Source organism: Trichosurus vulpecula, chromosome 9 (genome assembly GCF_011100635.1).
Source record: "Trichosurus vulpecula isolate mTriVul1 chromosome 9, mTriVul1.pri, whole genome shotgun sequence".
Lineage (NCBI taxonomy): Eukaryota > Metazoa > Chordata > Mammalia > Diprotodontia > Phalangeridae > Trichosurus > Trichosurus vulpecula.
The window spans coordinates 128,863,345-128,886,798 of record NC_050581.1 but is presented as its reverse complement, the minus strand read 5'-3'; the positions used below and the strand labels follow the sequence as shown (position 1 = coordinate 128,886,798).

Here is a 23,454-nt window from a genome sequence, read left to right as displayed (position 1 = left end):
CCAACACTGATTTCCCCGAAGCCATTTCCTTTCATCTTAACAACCATACTTTCAAGTCAACCTCTCCAACATGGCTTGTGAATAAACAATGATCAACTGTTGCCCCCTAAAAAAATCATATAAAGTATGTCATGTAGTTACCAATCTTAATCATCTTTCTTTTTAAAACTACTTCATTACTTATTCTGGAGAGGCAGTTGTAGTTTAGCACAAAAACCACTGGACTGGGGATCAGGAGACATGGGTTCAAATCCTAGGCACTTAGCAGCTGTGTGACCATGAGCATGGTCACTTCACTTTACTGATTTCCTCCTCTATAAAATGGTGAGTGGGAGGCAGATTATACTTGTATCATTGTGCATTGTATACCTTGAAAGTACTATAGAAATGGGAGTTGATGTTGCTTGTCTAATGTGGGATGTCATTCTCCCCATTCTAATATGAAATACATTCTCAAAGTAGTTATTTTTCCAAAGAGAAATGTTATGGTTTTATTGGTATATGGCATTTATTGGAAGTGTGTCAGCAAGTCGCCCAGATGGAATTCTGATACTCATGATAAGCTGCCTAAAAGCTATATCCCAAACATCCAAAGGGCACTGAGAGAAATGAAAAACTAGGCAAGGTCATCCAAATAAAAATTATTTTGCAGGAGATGTGAAGATAGAATGATGTGAACTCATGCTCTGTTAGAATGATCCAAGTTCCAGGCAATCCAGTGTTGTAATTTTCAGGAAGAGTTGTTATCTGAACCCTCAAGATTGCTTCACAGAGTGGGCACTAAATTAAGAGTAGAGGAAGGAAGTCAAGGTCAAGGCTAGTTTTTGTCTACTCCTGAATTTCTGTAGAGCCCCTCCAAGGTCAGATCTAAAATACATCATGATCATTTTTAAGGAGACAAATGTAGAGAATCACTGCTCAGTAGAAAAAGATGAGTTGAAAACAGTAATTTCCATCAACTTGTCAAGGCAAAACAGAACCCCAAACAGTGATAAGGTAACATTCTGTTCTTTTTCCAAATCAAATCACCTATATTATAATTTAGTCCTCCAAATATCACATTTCCCTTTATCCTCACTTTCCGTATCATCAAAAACAGAAGGTTGTGCTAGATCATCTTTAAGGTCAATCCTAGTTCTAAATCCTCTGAACCTTCTGGGCTGGCATTACACATGGGCAGAAGTAGGCAGTAGCTTATGTTATATGATTTCACAAATATGAAGAAAAACCCAAATATTTCTCCCCACCCTATTCTATGATGCTTGAATTTCAATCATCAGCATTTCATTCCATTGGCTGAAAGGCTTACTAATACCTCATAGCCTCTAAATATTAAACCCTGAGAAAATTGATACATACAATGTTCTTTGGTTTCCCAATTAGCTGTACTTTGAGTGGGAATTACTTAGTTTAATATTTCAAGGATCCACGATTTCAATCATGTGGGTACAGCCTCCACCAATGCATATTATAAACTTTCTGTGCCTTAGTCAGTTCTGTGAAGTTATGACAGTGTGGTTCCAGTAGTTATGAGCTTGGAGTCAGGAAGTTCAAATTCCATCTCTAATACTTATTAGCTCTATGACCATGGAGTCACAGTGACCTCATCTGTAAAAGAAAGCAATAATTCATACCTATAATGCCTGCCTTATGGAATTGTTGCGAGATTGGGGTAATCTTGGTAAAGTGTTTTTCAAAATTGAAAATGCTCTATACAGATTAAGTACTAGAGGGAGCTTAGTAGCATAGCAGCTAGACCTGAAGTTAGGAAGACCTTAGTTCAAATCAAGCCTCGGACACTTACTAGCAAGATTAGTAGTTTAACTTTGTTAGTTACACTATTTAGCTAGTATAACTAGTTAACCTCTACTTCAGTAAAATGGGATAATAATAGCATTTATGATAGGGCAGTTGTGAGGATCAAATGAGATATTTGTAAAGTACTTTGCAAACCTCAAAGCACTATAGAAATGCTTGCTATTATAACTTTTGTTAAAAGTATTATTGCTGTCGTAGCTGTTATTATTGTTCAGCAAATTAATGGCTCTTGTTTTTTTTTCCCCCTGCAGAAACTTTTTCAACTATGTACTAATGTTGTTTCTACTTTTATTTATCATATTTGGAAAAAATTCCCATCATGAATATGTTCTTAATCAAGCCATCCGTAATGAATTCACAAGGTAAGTTTTAAACAGGTTTGTGAACTTGTTTTAAAAAATACATTTTGATAACTGTATTTCAATAAAATTCTCTTACTTTGTTATCTTAGGTTTATTTTGTGCGCTTAAAAACGTTATTCTGAGAAGTCTTTACTGGCCTTCAACCTCACATCTCCAACTACTTTTCAGACATCTTGAAGTGGATGTCTTGTAGACATTTCAAACTCCACATGTCCATAAGAGAGCTCATTATCTTTTCCCTTAAACCCTCCCCTCTCTGCTACCTTCCCTGTTATTGTAGAGGGCAATAACCATCCTCCAAGTCTGTCAGTCTCACAATCTAGGAATAATCCTGGATTCCTCATGCTCTCTCACGCTTCCCTCTCCCACCTCCCACATCTAGGCTGTTGCCAAATACCTGATTTCACCTCTGCAACATCTCTTGAATACATCTCCTTCTGCCCCCTGACACTGCCACCACTCTAGTGTAGGCCCTTATCATGTCATTCCTGGACTATTGCAATCTGCCTACCTCAAGTCTTTCCACATTCCAGTCCATCCTCCATTAAAGAGATTTTCCTAAACACAGGTCTGATGTCACCCCTTCCCCACCCCTTATTCAATAATAGGTTCCTTATTACCTCTATTTGGCATTCAAAACCCTTCATGATTTACATTTCCAGTCTTCTTACACCTTATATTCGTATTCTTCGGTCCAGTGACCATGGTCTCCTGCTTGTTCCATAAACAAGATATTCCATTTCTCAGCTCCAGGCATTTCTTCTGGCTGTCTCTGGAAAGCTCTCCCTCCTCCATTCTATCTAATCACCTCCCTGGCTTTCTTAAAGTCCTAACTGAAATCCCATCTTTTACCGGAAGCCTTTCTCAGCCCCTCTTAATTTCATTGCCTTTCCTCTATTATTACCTATTTATCCAATATATACCTTGTTTGTATATATTTGATTGCATGTTGACTCCCCCCATTAACCTGCATGGACTGTCTTCTGCCTCTTTTTTTATTTCTAGTGCCTAGCACATAGTAGGCACTTAATAAATGCTTGTTCCTTTCTCTTCCTCTTCCCACAGGAGGGAGTGCTCTGAGTGATAAGTTTAGATTTTAATTTTATGTAACCTCTGGGTTACATAAAACTTTGGGCAAATCAGATATTGTGTTTTAACAGCCTCTTTAAATTGTGAATAATGTTTACAAAGAGACTCATAGAGACTCTCATTCCTAGTATTGCTCTCCATGGGTGAGCCAGGGACTTAGTCAGGTATTTTATTTTTCATTTTGTTTAATGGATATACTAAGAACTGCCTACTTTATAAATTCTGTCATAAGAAGCTTTAAGATCCTAAAGGTCCTCGATGCTATATCAGAACAGGTTATTGAAATGTCTTTGTTCATTGTTCACTTGTTTTGGTTACGTCTAACTCTTCATGACCCCATTAGGGGTTTCCTTGGCAAAGATACTGGAGTGGAGGCAAACAGAGTCAAGTGACTTGCCCAGGGTCACCCAGCTTGTAAGTGTTTGAGGCCAGATTTGAACTCAGGAAGATGAGTATTCTTGACTCCAGGCCCACCACTCTATCCACTGTGTCACCTAAGCTGCCTGAAAGATCTTTAAGGTCCTCAAATGAAAGGGCAGAATTACTGAGTTGTCAGAATAGAGCCAAAATCATTTATAAGGATTTCATATATGCCCCCATATTGTTTGTATTGCTTGAAGTTTTATTGAGTATGCTTAAGGATTTTTTTTTTGTTTTGCTTTGTTTTGTTTGTTCCATTTTTCCCCAAATGAGCTTATCACTAAACTCTGAGCTCAGAACTTTAAAGTCATCTGTGCCTTTGGCCTTCTCCACTGTTACCTTTTAAAATCAGTGTTGCACCAAATCCCCTTAAGGAAAGGTCCAACGGGTCAGATTCAGAAAGAAAGCCAGTCTTCCAGAGTTTTCCCTTCATTTTCTTGTCCAACAGTCACCCAGCTCTCTATTACAGCATCATGATCTGGGAAAGAAGGGAGTCAGAGAAAGAAACATGTCCATTTATTTTTCTAATATTGCCTATATAATTTTTTTAGACAATCATTGTTTAGATAGTGATAGTCTCAAAATCATGATAAAACAATACTCTTTCATCTCACACAGAGAAGCATTGTAATTCCATGGAAGAAGTACTGGAATTAGAGTCCCAGGACCTGGGTTCAAATCCAAGCTCTATGACTTCCTGGTTGTGTGACCTTGAACAAATCACTTAACTCCTTTTTTTGGGGGGAGTGTGTGGGAGCAGACTCAGTTTCCTCATCTGGAAAATGAAGTTTGACTTCTCAGGTACCTTCTATCTCTAAAACCTTGGATTTGGTCAACCATTTCTATTTCCAAAGTTCTATGTCCGTATCATCTAAGCCATAATCTTTCTTTTGTCTTGTCAGAATTCCAAGGGTGTAAACTATCCATTCCATATAGTACACTTTTTTTTAATTTTATTTTTTTTGAACATCTGTTTTTAAAACTTTGAGTTCCAAATTCTCTCCCCTCTTCCCTTTCCACCCACCCTCCCTAAGAAGTCAAGCAATTCAACATAGGCCACATGTGTATCATTATGTATAACCCTTCCACAATACTCATGTTGTGAAAGACTAACTATATTTTGCTCCTTCCCAACCCATCACCCTTTATTGAATTTTCTCCCTTGACCCTGTCCCCTTTCGAAAGTGCTTGTTTTTGACTACCTCCACCCCCATCAGCCCTTCCCTCCATCATCCCCCCCATTTATTTTTATCTTCTTCCCTCTTCTTTCCTGTGGGGTAAGATTCCCCATTGGGTATGTATGGTATTCCCTCCTTAGGCCAAATCTGATGAGAGCAATGTTCACTCATTCCCCCCTCATCCGCCCTCCCACAGAACTGCTTGCTCTTGCCTCCTTTATGCGAGATAATCCACCCCATTCTATCTCTCCTTATCTCTCTCTCAGTATGTTTCTCTCTCATCCCTTAATTTGATTTTATTTCTTTTAGATATCTTCCCTTCATCTTCAACTCACCCTGTGTCCGCTCTCTCTCTCTCTCTATATATATATAGATATAAATATATATATACATATATACATATATACACACACACATAGATATATACATACATACACATTCACCCATATATATATATACATAAACATATATGTATGCATATTCCCTTCAGCTACCCTAATACTGAGGTCTCATGAATCATACTCGTCATCTTTCCATGTAGGATTGTCAACAAAACAGTTCACCTTTAGTAAGTTCCTTGCAATTTCTTTTTCTTGTTTTTTTTTCTTGATTACCTTTTCATGCTTCTCTTGATTCTTGTGTCTGAAAGTCAAATTTTCTATTCAGTTCTGGTCTTTTCACTGAGAAAGCTTGAAAGTCCTCTATTTTATTGAAAATCCATATTTTGCCTTGGAGCATGATACTCAGTTGTGCTGGGTAGGTGATTCTAGGTTTTAATCCTAGCTCCATTGACCTCCAGAATATCGTGTTCCAAGCCCTTCGATCTCTTAATGTAGAGGCTGCCAGATCTTGGGTTATCCTGATTGGGTTTCCACAATACTCAAATTGTTTCTTTCTGGCTGCTTGCAGTATTTTCTCCTTGATCTGGGAGCTCTGGAATTTGGCGACAATATTTCTGGGAGATTTCTTTTTGGGATCTATTTGAGGAGGCGATCGATGGATTCTTTCAATTTCTATTTTGCCCTGTGGCTCTAGAATATCAGGGCAATTCTCCTTGATAATTTCTTGAAAGATGATATCTAGGCTCTTTTTTTGATCATGGCTTTCAGGTAGTCCAATAATTTTTAAATTATCTCTCCTGGATCTATTTTCCAGCTCAGTGGTTTTTCCAATGAGATATTTGACATTGTCTTCCATTTTTTCGTTCCTTTGGTTCTGTTTTATAATATCTTGATTTCTCATAAAGTCACTAGCTTCCACTTGCTCCAATCTAATTTTTTTTTTTTTTTATAATGCAATTTATTTATTTAACATATTTGGTTTTCAGCATTGATTTTCACAACAGTTTGAATTACAAATTTTCTCCCCATTTCTGCCCTCCCCCCCCACTCCAAGATGGCGTATATTCTGGTTGCCCTGTTCCCCAGTCAGCCCTCCCCTCTATCACCCCCCTCCCCTCTCATCCCCTTTTTCCTTCCTTTCTTGTAGGGCAAGATAAATTTCTACGCCCCATTGCCTGTGTGTCTTATTTTTTAGTTGCATACAAAAAGTTTTTTTGTTTTTGAACATCTGATTTTAAAACTTTGAGTTCCAAATTCCCTTCCCTCTTCCCTTCCCACCCACCCTCCCTAAGAAGTTGAGCAATTCAACCTAGGCCACACATGTATTATTATGTATAACCCTTCCACAATATTCATGTTGTGAAAGGCTAACTACATTTTGCTCCTTCCCAACCCATCCCGCTTTATTGAATTTTCTTCCTTGACCCTGTCCCCTTTCCAAAGTGTTTGTTTTGATTACCTCCACCCCCATCTGCCCTCCACTCCATCATCCCCCTGCCTTTTTTTTTTTTTTTTATCTTCCTCCCTCTTCTTTCCTGTGGGGTAAGATACCCAACTGAGTATGTATGATATTCCCCCTCAGGCCAAATCTGATGAGAGCAAGGTTCACTCATTCCCCCCTCACCTGCCCACTCCCCTCCTCTCCTAGAACTGCTTCCTCTTGCCACCTTTATGGGAGATAATCCACCCCATTCTATCTCTCCCTATCTCCCTCTCTCAGTAAGTTACTCTCTCATCCCTTAATTTCATTTTATTTCTTTTAGCTATCTTCCCTTCATCCTCAACTCACCCTGTGTCTGCTCTCTTTCTTTTACATATATATATATATACACACATACATACACATACATACATATACACATAGATACATGCATACATACACATTCACTTATATATATACATAAACATATATATATGCATATATATATATGCATATTCCCTTCAACTACCCTAATACTGAGGTCTCATGAATCATACTCATCATCTTTCCATGTAGGAATGTAAACAAAACAGTTCAACTTTAGTAAGTCCCTTGCAATTTCCGTTTCTTGATTACCTTTTCATGCTTCTCTTGATTCTTGTGTTTGAAAGTCAAATTTTCTATTCAGTTCTGGTCTTTTCACTGAGAAAGCTTGAAAGTCCTCCATTTTATTGAAAGTCCATATTTTGCCTTGGAACATGATACTCAGTTTTGCTGGGTAGGTGATTCTAGGTTTTAATCCTAGCTCCATTGACCTCCGGAATATCGCATTCCAAGCCCTTCGATCTCTTAATGTAGAAGCTGCCAGATCTTGGGTTATTCTGATTGGGTTTCCACAATATTCAAATTGTTTCTTTCTGGCTGCTTGCAGTATTTTCTCCTTGATCTGGGAGCTCTGGAATTTGGCGACAATATTTCTGGGAGATTTCTTTTTGGGATCTATTTGAGGAGGCGATCGATGGATTCTTTCAATTTCTATTTTGCCCTGTGGCTCTAGAATATCAGGGCAATTCTCCTTGATAATTTCTTGAAAGATGATATCTAGGCTCTTTTTTTGATCATGGCTTTCAGGTAGTCCAATAATTTTTAAATTATCTCTCCTGGATCTATTTTCCAGCTCAGTGGTTTTTCCAATGAGATATTTGACATTGTCTTCCATTTTTTCGTTCCTTTGGTTCTGTTTTATAATATCTTGATTTCTCATAAAGTCACTAGCTTCCACTTGCTCCAATCTAATTTTTAAAGTAGTATTTTCTTCAGTGGTCTTTTGGACCTCCTTTTCCATTTGGCTAATTCTGCCTTTCAAGGCATTCTTCTCCTCATTGGCTTTTTGGAGCTCTTTTGCCATTTGAGTTAGTCTGTTTTTTAAGGTGTTGTTTTCTTCAGTGTATTTTTCCGTATTTTTTTGGGTCTCCTTTAGCAAGTCATTGACTTGTTTTTCATGGTTTTCTCGCATCCTTCTCATTTCTCTTCCCAATTTTTCCTCTACCTCTCTAACTTGCTTTTCCAAATCCTTTTTGAGCTCTTCCATGGCCTGAGACCAGTTCATGTTTTTCTTGGAAGCTTTTGGTGTAGGCTCTTGCACTTTATTGACTTCTTTAGGCTGTATGTTTTGGTCTTCTTTGTCAGCAAAGAAAGAATGCAAAGTCTGAGACTGAATCTTGGTGCGTTTTCGCTGCCTGGCCATATTCCCAGCCAACTAACTTGACCTTTGAGTTTTTCAGTGGGGTATGACTGCTTGTAGACTACAGAGTTCTATGTTCCACGTTTGGGGGGGAGGTGCCAGCTCTGCCAGACCAGCACTGCTCCTTCCCAAAGAACCCCCAACCCGAACTGGGCTTAGATCTTCAGCAGGCTGTGCACCCCTGCTCTGATCTGCCACTTAATTCCTCCCACCAGGTGGGCCTGGAGCCGGAAGCAGCAACAGCCGTAGCTGCCCCACCTCCGCTGCCCCAGGGGCTGGAAGCCGAACCGCGAACTCCTTCCACTCCCGCAGCTTTTTCCACTAACCTTCTCAGCAGTCTTTGGTGTTTGTGGGTTGAGAAGTCTCGTAACTGCCGCAGCTCACTTATTCAGGGCACTGGGGCCTCCTCCACCTGGCTTCTGGTCTGGATGGTCCATGCCGCTCAGGCTGGGCTCTTCTCCACTCCGTTCCCAGCTCCCAGCTCCGTGTGGGATAGACCTCACCCAGAGACCATCCAGGCTGTCCTGGGCTGGAGCCCTGCTTCCCTCTGCTGTTTTGTGGGTTCTGCCGTTCTAGAATTGGTTCAGAGCCATTTTTTATAAGTTTTTGGAGGGACTCGATATGGAGCTCACACTATTCCCTGCTTACCAGCCGCCATCTTGGCTCCGCCCCCCATATAGTACACTTTAAAGTAAAGTGATAGGATCATTTCTTCTCAGCACTGTTGGAATATGCTGATTGTTTGTCTGGGAATGGGGACCCAGCTACTGGTAAGTGAAATGATCAGTGCTGAAGTATATAAGACAAGGGGAAGTATCCGAGATGGCTCCACCTGGGAGTGGCTGAGCGGGAGTCTGGAAGAGGATAATAGCTCGTATTTATATAATATTCCCAAGCATTATCATGCCCATTTTGAATATGAGGAAAGTGAGAGTCACATAGTTCCATGTCTAGTGATACAGTAGATGGAACATTGGCTTTGAAGCCAGAAAATCTGTGGGGTTAAAATCCTGTCTTCCAATTACTGCCTATGTGACCCTGCATTTAAGCTCTCAGGGCCTCAGTTTCCCTACTGTATAAATACTGTGGTTGTGACTGTTGCTGTGGAAGGTACAATTGGCCAGCTGGTATTCATCGGAACTCTTTTCTTCCCTGCCCCCTTTTCTCTGGAGACTTTATTCAGCCACTCATGTTACAACAATTAGCTCTTTTTTAAAAAAACCAAGGGGGCAAGGTAATGATCCCTCGTGGTTGCCTCCTCTGCTGCTTTATGGAGTTTTGTTAGATGAAAGTTGGGAATCTGATAACAATTGCTCGGAAAGCCCAATTAGGAAAATTCCTAACATTTAGGCAGAGACTTAGTTCTCTGCCCTATCTTAAATTTATCTCTAGCTAACCTCTGGCTTCTGCATATTTGAGGCAAAATTCAGGATATAGGAAATGTTTGGGTTATTTTTTAAAGCAACAGAATAGATTAGTGGAGTTGTGGGACAGGCAAAAGGGGAGAGGAAGTTGTAGAACTTGGGCAAGAGCAGATCTTTTGTATTCTCCCCCTTGTCCAAGATAAGATGGATACAACTGGTAGTTTCAGGCCAAGATACCCCACAGGGGCTGATGGCCCTCCTTGACCTGTACCTTTTCTATGGCATCATGGCTCTCCTTTTTGTACTCTTTTTTCATTCTCTCAATTTCTCTTTTTGCTTGCTGCTCCTAGGCCACTGACTCTTTCTGCTTCAGTTTATATCTGACACCCATTACTACTTCTGCTGCTGCTTTTGAAATTCCCACTCCTTCCATTTACTTTTTCTCTCATGAACTGTGTGTATCTCTTTTAAGAAGACATTGAATTAGTTTCCCAGGCATGACTCAAGTCTACCTTGTCTCAAAGACTGTGCCATAGTTCCTATTAGCTCTCAGGGGTAAAAGGGAGGGATAGGAGAAGAGGAAAAACACAAGCATTTATTAAGTAGCTGTGCAAAGTGCTTTACGAATATCTTATTTGCATAGTGTTTTCTCTCTGTTCTACAAAGCCTTGAATTCCAGTTCTTTTCAAACTTCTATTATATTTGTAAAATGAAGAGATTGGATGAAATGGCTTATAAGATCCCTTCTATGACTAAATCCATGATACTAAGTGACAATGCTAGCCTTTGCACCCAGATTTCCTTATGGCAAGGCTAAAACATTTGCTGTTAGTCCATGGGTGGGATAGTCTAACATCCAGGATGACTACTAAATGGATCCATCAGTATCAGCAAGCTAAACAGAAGCACAAGGACCATAGACCCAGAGACCTGGACAAGACCTTAGAGATCTCCATTAATGAAACTTTCAGAATAAGTTGGCAAAATGCTTCACTTGACTGAGGATGCCAGTTTAACCCCCTCATTTAACAGATGATGAAAATGTGGGACAGCAAAATAAAATGACTCGCCCATAATCATAGAGGTAGCAAATGGCAGGGCATGGATTTGAATCCACATGTTCTTATTTCCTAATTCAGTGCTCTTTTAGCTGTACAACATAGACTCTATTTCTGTGAATTAAAAAATATATTTTGATAACTTTCTATATGACTTAGTTTCCATGGTCATCCTATATACTTTATTTTGTACACTTAAAAACATTATTCATAGGTTTAACCAGAGTACCCAAGGGTATGTAAGATAAAACAAGGTTAAAAACACTTGTTCTGTGCGGATGCCTCAGAAGGCATCAATTCTACATACATGACTAGGCATGGGAAGAGAATGTTAAGTACCAGATAGCCTGGCCTACTGGCATCCCCAGTCAAGTTAAGCATTTTGCTGACTGATTCTGAAAGTTTCATTAATGGAGGCTTTCTCTCAGAAGGTTTTATGCAAATGATTGTTACAGAATTTTTTTTTTTGCAAAATTTATCAGCTAAATCAAATATTTTGTCAAATATTTATTTTTAATCCCACAGTGAGAAATGATATTTGATGTCTAGCCAAATAATGGCTAACCCAAGTCTACATACTTGTCACTTTTATGGCTAGCTAACAATGTGAATTTCTCTGTCCTGGTTAAATCAGTCCTTTGAGGCTATCAAGTAACCCTGTAAATCAAGCTTGCTATTTATAAACATTCCACCAGTGAAATTAACTGTGCAGATCTGCCTCCCCCTTTGCAAAAAACACCAACAGTTTCCATCAATGATCAACTTTTAGTAGTTGAGCGCTTAAGGATGGAATGGTTATTTGAAGTCTTTAGCCAGCTGGTGCCAATAGATGGCGCTAGTATGTAGACTAGGAGAACAGTATTTTAGTTCAAGCCATCCAAAAGAAATTAAAAACAAACTGGAAAGGGGGGAAAAAAACTTTTTCAAATGAGCCCTGCTAGTTTATTTTTTATCTCATGTTTCATAAATCAGCATCACCGTACAGATATTTAATCTGAATTGTAGCCTTTTGATATTAAAATGAGTAATTTCCCAGCTGAGATAATATTTGTAAAATGTCTAACGTGTACATATATCTAATGCTCTCAGACTAATGGTTCAGATTCTTGAGCCTCCTTTGAGGGTTGTGGACTGGTATTTGACTGGGTCTAGTCCTAGCCATCCTAATGACTCCATAGGCCCCTAAGGGCCTGACTTCAGGTAGGGATATTTATATATCAAAACCTTAAGCTGGAATGTTTACATTAGATTTTTTTTTTCTCCCTACAGTATATAATCTCCTTGAAACATCAACATCCATTACTTTTTGCAAGTCTTAACATTGCTTAGCATTCTAGATGAATCTAGTTAATACAGTCATGACCAGAATATTCTTTGGTCCTTTAGCTTTACTCTTTCAATAAATAATCCATAAATCTGTTAAGAAAGACAGCCTCATATAATGGAAAAAGAGCTAGCCTTGAAGTCTAGCAGGCCTGGATTCAGTCCTGGCTTCTGACATACAATGTCTCTGTGACCTAGGGCAAGTCACAGTCTCTCAGTTCTCTAGGAAGTACTGCAAGATTAAAATAATAATAGTTATAATAATAATAGTAGTAAGTAGTAGTAGTAGTAGTGGTAGTAGTACTAGTAGTAGTAGTAGTAGTGGTGGTAGTAGTAATAGTAGTAGTGGTGGTGGTAGTAGTAGTAGTAGTACTAGTGGTAGTAGTAGTGGTGGTAGTAGTAGTAGTAAATAGTTAGCATTTCTATAACACCTATTTGCCAACCACTTTTTACAAAATCTCATTTGATCCTCACAAGCACCCTGGGAGGTAGGTGCTATAATCATCTCCATTTTAGAGTTGAAGGAATTGAGGTTATGTGACTCGCTCAGGTTCACACAGTTAGTATCTAAGACTGGATTTGTGGATAGAGTTCTGGCCTGGAGTCAGGAAGACTCATCTTCCTGAGTTTAAATCCAGCCTCACACACTTACTAGTTGTGTGACCCTGGGCAAGTCACTCAACCCTGTTTGTATCAGTTTCTTTATTTGTAAAATGAGCTGGAGAAGGAAATGGCAAACCACTCCACCGTCTTTGCCAAGAAAACCCCAAACGGGGCCACAAAGAATCGGACACAACTGAATCAGCTGAACAACATAACTTCCTGACTCCAGGCCCAGGGCTCTATCCACTGTTCCATCTCACTACTCCCCAGAAGATACAGACAGGTGCTGATCTGCATTGAAGGAAGGAGTTTCCTTATCTGGAATTCCTTATGCCCCTGAAATGACAGGCCCAGTCCCCGTCACTAAAGTCTTCTACATCTGTGTTGGTAGAGTGTACAGACTATGCCAATAACTACTTACATTTATATAACACTTTAAGGCTTACAAAGTATTTTTCCTCACAACATATCTGTGAGATAGTCTTTTCCTATTTTACAAATAGGAAATCTGGAGGTTGGGGTGGGGTCGGATGCATGTCCATGGTCACATTTCTGTGAAGCAACAAAGCTGAGCTTGGAACCTGAGTCTCCTGATTCCATGTCGCTTACCCCACACATTTCCCTCACCCAGAATGAGCCACTAACTAGCTCTGGAACTTTGGACAAATTACTTAATATCTTTGGGCCTCAATTTCCCCATCCATAAAATATAGGCCCTGAACAATGGGATCTCTAAAATTCTATGATTCTATTCTCTGAAAATAAATTTAAGACATTCCTCAAATACACAGCTTGGGTGGGGAAATTGTGGGCCTTAGGCCAGATCTGGACCTTGCATTAAATTCAGAATTATGTAAGCATGGTGATGGGGATGACTTGAGATTTACCATAGGGCACAGAAATTCAATAGAATCAAAATTTTAAATACTAATTTTAAAAGATTGTATAATTTAAAAATATGTTACATTCACATCTTACGGTGTTTCGATAGTATAAAAATAACTTAATCCAATGCCTAGTTAGCAAGAATAATAAGTTAAAAATAGACAGCTACCCACAAGCAGGCATCTTGATTTCTTTTTCTTCTTGGAAGGATACAGCCCTGATGAGCTCATCAGGTGACCCTAGTGCTCTCTAGGACAGTAGCCTTCTGTTCTTTGGTGTTTCCTTGTGACAGGACATATACTAAGATCTCTCCCTTTACTTCCTCAGCAAAGTTTATCTTCTTATTTCTGCATCATAACCTACATTTGTACAGATTGTCCAAGGTGCCAAAATTTCAGTTTATAGCACCACTTAATTTAGTTTATGAAATAATCAAGGGCCATTATTAGTTTTGTCCATAGTTGCAAAAAAACACAACAGGATTATATCCTCTAAGTCCATGATATTCCATAGGATCACAGCTTTGGACCTAAAAGAAGCTATGAAAGTAAACATTTTTCTATAGCATACCACCCTACAGTTTTCAGAACAGAAAGTTAAGAATTCTATTCAGAATTTGGAAGGGAGGGGTTTTGAACAAAGCATTATTATTATATTCTGGCAATGTTTTCCCCAGCTTTTATGTCTAGGATCATTTACTCACAAAGGAGTGTAGTAAGGGCATCTCTTCATTCATAGGTCCCCAGGAAAGCTGCCCCAGATTTAAAGAACGACATAGGTCCTCATCTGCTCAAAAGCTTAGCTCACCAGCCACCACCCCCAACCAATGCATTTACTGAATCTAGTCAATGATACAATTCATTTGAATCGCAGACACATAATGCAATAACACTGTAAAAAATGTAGCAACAGAATATACTACCTCCAAACCATAAAATAAATGTTCTATGTCAAATTAGGGTAAGTAACTGCAGAAGAATAGTGAACTTCATTGCCTCTACCACCTTCTGGGTCATACATAGTTCAAGGGTAGAGAGAAGCACTTCTGGTTAAGAGGGAGTAAAAGCCCTGAGGGGCAGTATCACTTCTGGCCACAAGGAATCAGAGACCCTGAGGGGCAGCATTACTTCCAAAGAAAATAGGATGGGAAAAAATGGCCAAAAAGCAAGCAAAAAGAACCTGACTGTTAAAAGCTACTATGGTGACATAGAAGATCAAGACACAAACTCAGAAGACAATAAAATCAAAACAGCTACAAGCGAAGCCTCAAATTAAAAAATGAAGAAATCAAATCTATCACTATTCACAGGAAAAAATACTCTAAATCGCTACTGATCATAGAAATGCAAATTGAAACAATTTTGAGATACCACCTCACATCCATCAGACAGAAAAGGAAAATGACAAATGCTGGAGGGGATGTGGAAAAACTGGCACACTAGTGTACCGTTGGCAGAGTTGAGTTATGGAGAACAATTTGGAACTATGCCCAAAGGGCTATATATCTTTGTATACTGTTTGACCTAGCAATACCACTACTACATCTGTATCTCAAAGAGATTATATAAAAGGAAAAAAGACTTATTTATACAAAAATATTTATAGCAGCTTTTTTTGTGGTAGCAAAGAATTGGAAGTTGAGGGGATAATTATCAATTGGGCAATGGTGGAACAAGTTGTGGTATGTGATTATGATCAAATACTATTGTTCTATAAGAAATGACAAGAAGGATTATTCCAGAAAATCCTGAGGAGACCTACATGAACTGATGCAAAGTGACATAAGAAGAACCAGAAGATCATCGTGCACACTAACAGCAATATTGTAAGGATGATCAACTGTGAAAGACTTGGCTACTCTGATCAAGGCAGTGATCCAAGATAATTCCAAAGGACTCATAATGAAAAATGTTTTTCACTTCCAGAGAGAGAACTGATGAACTCTGAATGTAGATTTAAACATACTTTTTAAATTTTATTTTTATTGTTTTGTTTTCTTTTGCAACATGGCTAATACGGAAATATGTTTGGCATGACTTCCCATGTATAATCAAAATCAAAGTGTTTGCCTTCTCAAGGGAAAGGGCAGGGAGGGAGGGAGAGAATTTGAAACTCAAAATTTTAAAACATGATTTTAAAAATTATTTTACATGTAATTGCGAAATATTTAATAAAATAATTTCAATAATTAAAAAAATAAATGTACCACCCTGAAACATCCATCCATTGCTCAGAGTTCTACCTTCTAGGGCAATTCAGGACAAATCTAATGCACATGATAGTCTTTCAAATGATATAACTCTTTTGTGCCATCTAAGCTCAGATCTTGAATGTCACAGCCTTCAGTCTCCTCATTGTTCTAGTGAAATAGTTAGAAAGAGAAAACAGACAACTCTTCCTGGTTCATTCCCTAAGACATTATTACTAGATTTCATGATTTCCTAGGGCTGGAAACTTTTCACATTTCCTTATTCTTACATTTTTTCCCCTACAAATCCTTGACATTTGGGTGCTTTGTCTTTGACTGCTTCCCACTTTATCATTTCCTTTTAGCCCATGCTTTTTGGGTTTTAAAAAAAATTTTTTTAAAGTTATTCTTGAAGTTTAAAAGTTAAAATATACATTCACATTGAATAAACACTTTTATAAAAAATGCTATGGAAACCTACTAAATATAGATGTAGATCATTAGATGGGACCCAGTTAAAGCCTTTAGGGGTGGGTCCAATTTTAATTCAAGCTTTATTCTGGAAAATGTCCTATTTATAAATGATCAAGCCAAAAAAGGAATGTGTATGTGTGTGTGGGGGTAATCTTTCTTTATTCTCATTTTAATTATTGATGCTGAATTACCTTTTTAAAAACAGAAATGCCAGAAACTCTTTCACTGAAGTGAAGAATGCTGATGACTGGTGGAACTGGAGTTTGACAACTTTATTGGATGGCCTATACTGGGATAAACAGAATAATAGTGATACGCCAAAGCCTCAGGTAGAGAGACTCTTTTAGGCTTCTTAACTAGGCCACCTCTGAATTTATAATTTATGATAGGCAGAACTAATTTAAATTCAGCATACCTATTGAACATGGAAACCATGAAATTAGATTCTTGATGATAACTTTGTCATTATCTCTTTAGTGGCCACATGGTTGGCACTCAGTAAGTATTTATTGACTTGACCAAAACTTATGGTTGGAACAACTCTGTAATGGTTCTTCCGCTAGTAATGGAAAGCCAGGATCCTCTGTATTAATATGAACTCAATACTCTTTACACTTTCCTAGTGGTACATTCATGAATGTGTCAGAACTGATAAACAGTCCTTGTCTCAGAAGAGAATATTATGGTGTTCATTTCCTTATCAATATGTGAAGCCAGGGAAATTAAAAAATTAAATGTACTCTGGAAATTTTCATGCCAACAGCTAATCTTTAATTCATTCAACAACCATTTATTAACTTCTTGTTATATATGTGAGTATAAAGAAGATTATTTTGGCAGAATTGTTGGGTTGGAGGAGGGAAAGATGGGAAGTGGGATAATTGTTGCAGGGGTCTAAATGCTGGGTAATGAGGGTTTGAGCTTTGTTGGCAGCCATGGAGATGGAAAAAAAAGGATAGAGGTGATAGATATTTCAGAGGAAGAAGAATTGACAGAGTTTGTTAACCAAATGGGTATGAGAGGTGAGGGAGAGAGATCAATTAAAGCTTATAAATCCAAATAAGATGTAAGATGAGGAAATTAGAAATGGTCTAAGCAGTGGTTCCTGAATTTAGAATATGGTCCCAGAAAAACATCATGTAACTTATCAGTAAATAACTCATCTGGTAATTCTTATAGAAATAGTGGGACTTTGTGGGATATAGCTGTCTTCTCAGCAAAATGTATAGCAGTCATAGTACAGCTATTATGTGGTCATGAAATTTCAAAGACAGAGCAGATTTACTTTGGAAACTTCCCTAACCTCTTCTGATGTACCACATTTACTTTTATATGTACCCTTGCTTTCTACTTCTAATCTTTTTTTCCCTTTTATAAAAGCATTTTGATGAAGAGTTGAAGTCAAAGATGAAAAGGAATCACTCTCACTTGCTGCACATTAGAAGATCGCTGCCCTGATCTCACCCCTTTCAAGTATAATGGGAAAGGGAGAGAGTTGACATTTTCCTTAGAATGCTGAGTGAGCCTGATAAAATTCTGACCCATAATCTAAATATTATCCAAAATCTCCAATCTCTACAGTAGTTCTAAGATCTTCACTTTCTGATTACTGCACTACCAGTTACTACTGACTATCAATTTAATAAACTAAGAATATTTCTTCTGAATTTGTTTTTAGTCTGGACCTCTCGGAGGAAAATGTCATCTGATTGGTACTTTGGTAATTAGACAGCTAAAGGTTAGTCATAATGTTATATGTGAGGTAAGATGCTATTATTTTGTTTCATAAAAATATGTTAAATTAAATTAGAGGTATCTAGATAACTCTTCCAAGAAAGGATTAACCTTTTGGATAAACAATCTGAGACAAACTAAGAATCTAGCTGAAAAGAAAAGAATGCCTTTGTTAATCCATCACTGATACAGTTAATAAGTTTATGAGAGATCAACCACCTTTCTTGTCTTTGTCATCTTAAAATTCCACTTGGATTCTTAGTTCACATTTCTTAAAATATAGAACAAAGATGGTGGGATGTTAATGCTGTATGAATACTTAAAGATTATTGAAGCCAGGGGTTCTCAGAGTTTTTGGTCTCAGGACCCCTTTGGTGTTTTAAAAATTATCTAAAACTCTCGTAGAGCTTTTGTTTATATAGGTTATATCTATCAACATTTGCAGTATTAGAATTAAAACATCATAGTATAATTATGCAAATAATTTTGACGTCATGGATCCCCTGACAGAGTCTTGGAGACTACCATAGTCCTCAAATCATACTTGGAGAACCACTGGTCTGAGGCATAGGGGCCAACATCATCTGGTGGATAGAGTGCCAAACCTGGATTCAGGAAGACCTGAGTTCAAAACTTGACTTTGACACTTAGGGGCTGTGTGGCTTAGGGCAAGAAATTTAACTACCCCAAGCCTCAGTTTTCTCATTTGTATGATGGAAATGTAATAGCTTTAGAACCAACCTCACTAGGTTGCTATGATGTTCAAATAAGAATATATGTATAAAATGTTATATAAATGTCAGCTATCTAATCTAACTATTCACATTTTGTAGATAAGGAAAGTGAAACCCAGAAAGAACCAATCTAGCATGTTAAGCAAATTCACAAAACTAGATTTAAAAATACAAAGAGATCAGCATTTGATTTCTATTTGTGATGAGAGTGCAACTGCTAGCCCATCTGAAGCTGAGACCAATTAATATGCCCCTTATTAGTGGATCAGGTGTGCAATTTATGGGTTATTACCTTGGAGAGTTCTTGAGGGGAACCCTAAGGACTCTTGTCTATGCTATACCAGGATGCTCTATCCCCGGATGCTCTATCCCCTAGGCAAGCATAGATATATCAGGGGTGGGGAACCCTTTAGGGATTTGTTCTGTAAAACTTGGACTCAGACAAAAGGCTGCACCTGAGGACCTAGAGGGCCACATGTGGCCTTGAGGCCACAGGTTTCCCACCCCCCATATAGATCATAGACATAGACAAAGACAAAGACAGATGATTTATCAATTAGTTATAGGCATAGGTTAGAGACAGTCAGAGACAGAGATAGAGCTAGAGACAGGGATGGATATAAACATAGACAAAGATAGTATTGATATAGTCACAGGCATAAATATAGATAAAGATTGTATATACATAATATGTTCATATATTATATACATATAATACATAAATATATGTAGGTTCTTTGAGACGTGTGCCATATATGTAGAGAGACATAGGATATGCTCTTTCATGGTATTTGATATGCCTATGTCAACGCAGTATTTTCAAGCTATAAGATAAAATTTTGATTCTTAAAAAAACTGGATTCATTTTTCCCTTCTTACTGATTTCTTTCTTTTTTCAGTTCCCTGGACAATTTTCAGTTCCCTTTGAAGCTTCTTCTCTCCTGTATCAGCCCCAGAATCAAGATAATGAAAATATTTTTCAATCAGACCCAGAAAAACTGACCCAGACCAAAAGAGGCCTCCACAGTGATCAAACAGAAAATGAGGAAGACAGAGTATCTGCAGTGAGCCTGGGCAGGACAAGGTCTACTCTTCTGGGGTTGAGGCGGGGCGGGGAGTGGGGGGGAGGATGGCAGGATATTCTGTGAGTTCTTGTGCATAGTCCTAATCTCTAGAGGTGCCCGTATTTTTGGAAACAATGGAGTAGAGGGGATTTATTACTGGACTCATCAGGAACACTTGGAACCTCTAGTACTTATAAGTTATATGACTATATGGACAAATCACTTGGTCTCTCAGAGTCCCGCTTTCCCCATCTTTAAAATGAAGATAACAATAGCTGTAGTACCTACCTTACAGGATTGTGAAGCTCAAAGGAGATAATTTATGTGAAAAGGAGAGGAAGGAAACAAACATTTATATAGCACTTACTATGTACCAGGCACAGTGCTAAGCTCTTCACATATATGATCTCATTTGAGAGTTCCTTCTACTACCAGGGAGGTAAATACTATTATTTTCCTCCATTTTACAATTGAGGAAACAGAGGCAGATAGAAGTTAAGTGATTTGCTCAGGGTCCCATAGCTAGTAAGTGTCTGAGATTGGATTTGAACTCAGTTCTCTTGACGCCAGGTTTAGCACTGTACTGTGCTACAAAATAACAGAATATTATTATTATTATTAACTGAGTACCTACATGAATAATAAGGTAAGGCATTGCTGGGAACTGTTTGAAAGTATTCTCTTTAAAAATAATTTTTTTATATCTTTTCCTTAAGATCACCTCCATATCCCAATATATTCCTCTTTCTTCTCCCTCCTGTAGAGTTATACCTTATAGACAAGGATTTTAAAAAAGGGTGGGGGTGGGGGAAGCAGTTCAGCAAAAAATAACCACATTGGCAGTCTGATATTATATCCAGTGATCATGATCCATACTCACACTCACACTCCTTTTCAAAGAAATGGGGGAAATGCCTTCTCATTTTTATTTTTTGGCACCAAACTTATTCCTCCTGATTTTATAGCATTCAGTTTGAATTATTTTATTGTTATTCTTTCCATTTACATTGCTGTAGTGACTTCTCTGCTTATTCCATTTTGCATTGCACCATATAAGTCTTTCCATATGTCTCTGTATATATTATATTCATCCTTTCTTACAGCACAGTAATATTTCATTGAATTAATTTGTTGTAACTTGTTTAGCCATTCTCCAATTGATGATCATCTACTCATTTCATTGCTACTAAAAAAAAAAGTGCTCTCATAAATATTTTGGTGTGTTCGGCGCCTTTGTATTTATCATTAACCCCCTAGGGGTAAATGTCTAGCAGTGGTAACTCTAGGTCAAAAAGTATAGACAGTTTACTTACTTTTTTAGTGTATTTTCAAATTGCCTTCCAGAATGTTTAGACCAATTCATAATTCCATCAGCAGTCCATTTGTGTGGCCATCTTTTCCCAACCCCTCTAGCAAGGACTAATCTCATCTTTTGTCTTCTTTATCTGTTTGCTGGGTTGGAGGTAAAACTGCAGAATTATTTGATTTGCATTTTTCTTATTATTAGTGATTTGGAGCAATGATCCTTTGGGTTGTTGATAATTTACAATTTTTGTTTTGTGAAATCTTTGTTAATATCCTCAGACCACTTGTCTCCTGAGGAATGGCTTTTGATCTTATATATATATATATGATCTTATATATATATATATATATATATATATATATATATATATATATATATATATATTTAGCCATCTATAAATCTTAGATATGAGACCCTCATCAAAGGCATTTAATACAATCTAAACCTGTCCTATTTGGATGAGTTTGCTGATACAAATATGAAATACTAAATAAGAATAACATCATGGAGATCCAGGACCAAATGAGATGATAATATTGGTGTTGAACTTTGAAAACATAGATGTAAGATACACACACACACACACACACACACACACGCACACGCACATCTTCATCATTCTTGTTAACAATAATATTATTATCTAGGCTATCACACTTGGAAAGGGAAAGGTACTTTTATTAACTCTTGTAGAGTAACAGGTACACATTTGAGGGGGCATTAGTAATGACTAATTACTTGGGAGCTTGCCCTCATCCTTCCCACCTCATACTATCCAACCCCAGATGCTTACAGGAAGGAGACCAGGAAACAGGACAAACAATGGGTCCTTTAGAAGAGTCCCAGTGGTTGGTGCTTAGGGGAGGCATTGGAGGAAAGAGAACTCCATCTGTTTAGCTTTGTGGATGGGGCTTTTTTTTCCCTTTAAGAAAACCTGATTCAATGATTTCCAGTATATCTGTTTATTACAGATTACTATGAGGTTCAAAGGGTTGGTTATAATTAAAAAAAACCTTAAATGTTTCATTTTTCATTTAACATATGCTTTCTTTTTATTTCTTTTACTTTATAGGGCCAAAGCTTACTCAGTTCTGATTAACCTAAGGAATAGTGGGTGGATAAATAAAAGGACCAGGGAAATCTCTATGCACTTTGCCCTCTACAATCCTCCTACCAGTCTTTTCACCAGTGTGTCCTTGTTGGCAGAAGTGTTACCCACAGGTGACATCATTACATCATCCCTTGTGGAGTCATTTAGCATCTATAACAGCAACTCTTCTAGGAGTTACTTCATCATGTTTTCTGAGGTGAGCTGAATGTTAACTGTTCTTTGTTTCACCTCCAGGATATTTCTCCAATCCTCAGACACCTTAGTAAGGTCCTCAATACATTACAAACATGTGCTCTCAGTCTTTTGATTCGGTTCTGGTCTCTAAGTTTTTGATTGCTTTCCTGACTCCAAACCACTAGAAAACGTAATATAGTGAATAATTTATCATCAGAATGATCACTAGGAGTAAATATTATAACCCCTCCCCAGGTCACGTTCTCCCTTGTTAAATAGTATGTAATAGATGTCTTCAGTGAAATAATGAAAATACTAGCATGGAGTGTTCTGCATTTTTCTCTGTTTTCTAGTCCCTTTCCTGGCTTTCAGGTGCACTTGCTCTGTAATTATACTTTCAGCAGTTTTAAACCTTTACTGCCCTTCTTTTGGGAAAAGAAATGCATTATGGAGTTTGAATGCAAATACAAAAAGAAAAGTACATCAATATACCAGTGATTAAAAAACCATTTGTCTCAGGCAGAACTCAAAGAGAGTGGTAGTTCATGAGAGTTCAGATCCTATAATTTTTTTAAGGGTGTGGAGAGATGAGACTGAGAAATGTAGCCTCAGCTGGCTTGGATATATCTGTATTTTTCAACACCTCTTTATTAAACCAGTACAAACGAAGTATCATCTATTACTAAACATATATGTTCATATTGTCGTTTTGCAGACTCATGGCACATAGTACAAGTGGCACTAAATGATAGTAAGGGGTAGTACATATATACTCGGGTAACTCCACTCTTACAACATCCATGATTGAACAGTTACTTTGAGTTAATAAGTTGTAAAAGTCTAGGTGATGCTGAGTAGTTTTTAGGGGTTTTTTTGCTTGTAAATATAGAAGAGAAATAGCAGAATCAGGAAGTGCAAAGGACAACACTCTAAACCAGAGGTTGTCAAATTTGAACCAGGAATCCCAGAGAGCCTTTCATGGGGTCCATGACATCAAAACTATTTTCATAATAATACTAAGACTTTTAAATTTCCAATATGATAAATATTGACAGATATAACCC

The 23,454-nt window shown here is 37.8% G+C and overlaps 1 protein-coding gene across 1 annotated transcript in view; it reads left to right on the top strand.

Moving 5' to 3' along the window:
• PKD1L1 (polycystin 1 like 1, transient receptor potential channel interacting) overlaps positions 1 to 23,454 on the top strand; it is a 161,396-nt gene that overhangs the window by 124,708 nt on the left and 13,234 nt on the right. The window contains exons 45-49 of the mRNA XM_036739640.1: positions 2,070 to 2,180; positions 16,473 to 16,596; positions 17,946 to 18,005; positions 19,635 to 19,819; positions 22,178 to 22,412. Coding sequence (XP_036595535.1) covers positions 2,070 to 2,180; positions 16,473 to 16,596; positions 17,946 to 18,005; positions 19,635 to 19,819; positions 22,178 to 22,412 — 715 coding nt within the window. The remainder of the gene's footprint in view (positions 1 to 2,069; positions 2,181 to 16,472; positions 16,597 to 17,945; positions 18,006 to 19,634; positions 19,820 to 22,177; positions 22,413 to 23,454) is intronic.